Source organism: Genypterus blacodes, unplaced genomic scaffold (genome assembly GCF_046128005.1).
Source record: "Genypterus blacodes isolate CSIRO-AG114 ecotype Tasmania unplaced genomic scaffold, CSIRO-AGI_Gbla_v1 ptg000254l_1, whole genome shotgun sequence".
Taxonomy (NCBI): domain Eukaryota; kingdom Metazoa; phylum Chordata; class Actinopteri; order Ophidiiformes; family Ophidiidae; genus Genypterus; species Genypterus blacodes.
In genome coordinates, this window is record NW_027467048.1 from 32,369 (window position 1) to 35,000 (window position 2,632).

The window sequence follows — 2,632 nt, forward strand, 5'->3', positions numbered from 1 at the left end:
TTTGACACTTCTGGGGTGAAATCCTTCCGTTTGATTTGAGCCATCGTCACTACTGGGAAACTTTACTGAGAAAAGAGTGGCGTTGCTGCAGAGTTTGAACCCGGGACCTTCTGGTTGTCTCGTCAGTAACAGGACTTCATTCAAGGTCAGAGGTTTGTTTTGAATATTGGTAGAGATTATATTTTAATGTTAACTGTTAAATTCAAAGTCTACTACTCTGCCTTGGCAGGGGTATGCACTCTAGTTTGAATAGTTTTAATTTAATGGCACAAAACGAAATGGAGCGCCACCTCTGAGGTAACATTTACATAATAAAGCCTTAAATACTCATTCAAACATCATATTAGCTCACTAATTCTTACTGATTAACCACTAAATCAACAAATGAAAGCCAATTCAGTTGACGTGCTTCACAAAGAGCACGGTGTTCTGGTCAGGACGACCCGGGTCACAGTGAGCCAGACAGCAGATATTAACCCATAATTAAGTTAGCGGTCATGCAGTGAAATATGAAAATGCATTTTAGAATGAAAGAGAATACTCTTCCTGAGTGTAAAATGAAGCTTAATTCTACTTAAAATGTCTTCAACATTGGTTAGGAGAGGTGGAGTAATGAGCCTCTGCTTGAGTGGGAGTGGTCCATCTAGATTACCATTGGTTGAAAGTGTTCCAATAAGGTGAATAAAAAGAGAAAATTATTGAGTTTGGAAACATTCTGAACTTCTTCAGCCTTTGCTTTGGTAAGAGTTCATTTCTCTCATGCATCACATCTTCTCTCACCTGCATGTTGTTTTATTGTTTATTCAATAGTTTTCAGTGTCAGGGTTCTCCTCGATCATCTCCATAGATTCTCTGTGGTGTAATCGGTACAGCAACCTCTTGACAATGAGCTAATCTGCAAGTGGAAGAAGTGAAATGAGTTCTGTTGTCTGCAGTTTTGTCAGATTGACAAACTGCACCAGTGTAAGTTTATTAACCATTCTCCTTATTGTCTCGAACAGAATAATTAAAAACAGCCTGAGTTTCATTTTCCCGATGGCATTGATTCACCACCATAACCATCACACACCTGTGCATCCTGTGTCCTCACCAAATGTTCTAGAATATTTTGTGACCTGGAAACACATTTTGTAATACCACAGCTGACCTGAGTGATCTTTGTGTAACTTTAGCTATTTGTCATTATCCATTATCCATTCTGTTGCCTTTTTTTTTTAAATTTTTCTTCTTCTTCTTCTTGTTCTTGGATACATTGCACACAGTAATAATGCTGACATGATAGATAGATAGATTTATTAACGGTTCCCCTGATTGTCTCCACCAGAACAATGAAGGACTATGTGGCGTTGGTTGTGCTGCTCCTCCTCCAGGGGTCGTGCTCGGCTTACACTTACAGTAAGTATGAGTTGGGAAAGTGATGAAGGCTTGATTCAGTACTCAATGCTTGCAGCTACAGAATTTCTAGGATGGAAAGAAAGTGTTACTTGTCAAGCATACAGGCTTTCAAATGTTTATAACATCAGCGTGTTTGATGAAGACGTTTATTTGATCAGCCTCTTCTGATTGAACTATTTCCAATGTTTGAATATTTCACAGAAAACGTGGCCTCGCGTGGGAAAGCAACCCAATCTGTCCGGTCAGCCAGTCCTTTCTCCGCTGCCTCCAATGGCATCGACGGAAACCGGAATCCTGATTTTGGGGCTGGATCCTGCACACACACCGCAGAACAGACCAACCCCTGGTGGAGAGTGGACCTGCTGGACATTTACCGAATCGTCTTCATCTCCATCACCAACAGAGGAGACTGCTGTCCAGAGAGGATGGACGGGGCAGAGATCCACGTAGGAAACTCTCCCATCGTCACTGGAGGAGAAAACACTGTGTAAGGAAACGCTTTGATGGCTCTCTCTGAAAAGCTGAAACAGGTTGTCAGGTTTTCTGTTTACAGTGTAGTTTGAGTTTATCAGTCTCCTGCGGATTTCATGTTTTTTGCAATCACAAAATGTTTCTGCAGTAATTTCCTTCAACATTCAAATCATTACACTACACCAACAAATGAATCTTATTGGTGAAGCAATGTTGACAAAAGCCAAGCCGACTAAACCATTCCAGCACAGAATGATAATCAGCTTCTACTATGGGGACCAAACCCCTTCTGTGTGCGCCCCTGTACCTTTAAGACGAGAGCAGCCTTTACGCCCAGCTGCTCTCTCCTTCACTCTACCCAAGATGTCAAATGAACATAAAGAAACACAGAGAAACTCAATCCTAACGTCTGTTGTTTCCCACTCGTTTGCTTTGAACAGGTTTCATGTTCATAGTGAAATGAAACCAAACAAAACAACATCACCATTTCTTCAACTCTGTTTTACTTTGCAATCAACTCTTGATACCCATCACCACTTCCAGGAAAACAACAACCAATCTCCCTTCCTCTCTCCCTCTCCCTCTCTCTGTATCTTTAGGGTGGGTACAATCACCTCTCTCGGTGCAGGTGCGACTTTCACCCTGCAATCAAATGGACACTTTGAGGGACAATACGTAAGTGTGATGCTAAAAGGCTCAGCCGAGATCCTTTTACTTAAAATCTTGTATTCCCTTGAGTAGATTTCTTCTGACTTTGCTGTGCTTC

The 2,632-nt window shown here is 41.5% G+C and overlaps 1 protein-coding gene across 1 annotated transcript in view; it reads left to right on the forward strand.

Annotated features, from left to right (window-relative positions):
* Positions 1-1,302: 1,302 nt before the first annotated feature.
* The window catches only part of LOC143016916 (uncharacterized), a 9,321-nt gene continuing 7,991 nt past the window's right edge, over positions 1,303-2,632 (forward strand). The window contains exons 1-3 of the mRNA XM_076171489.1: positions 1,303-1,395; positions 1,597-1,882; positions 2,466-2,603. Coding sequence (XP_076027604.1) covers positions 1,329-1,395; positions 1,597-1,882; positions 2,466-2,603 — 491 coding nt within the window. The 5' untranslated portion in view covers positions 1,303-1,328. The remainder of the gene's footprint in view (positions 1,396-1,596; positions 1,883-2,465; positions 2,604-2,632) is intronic.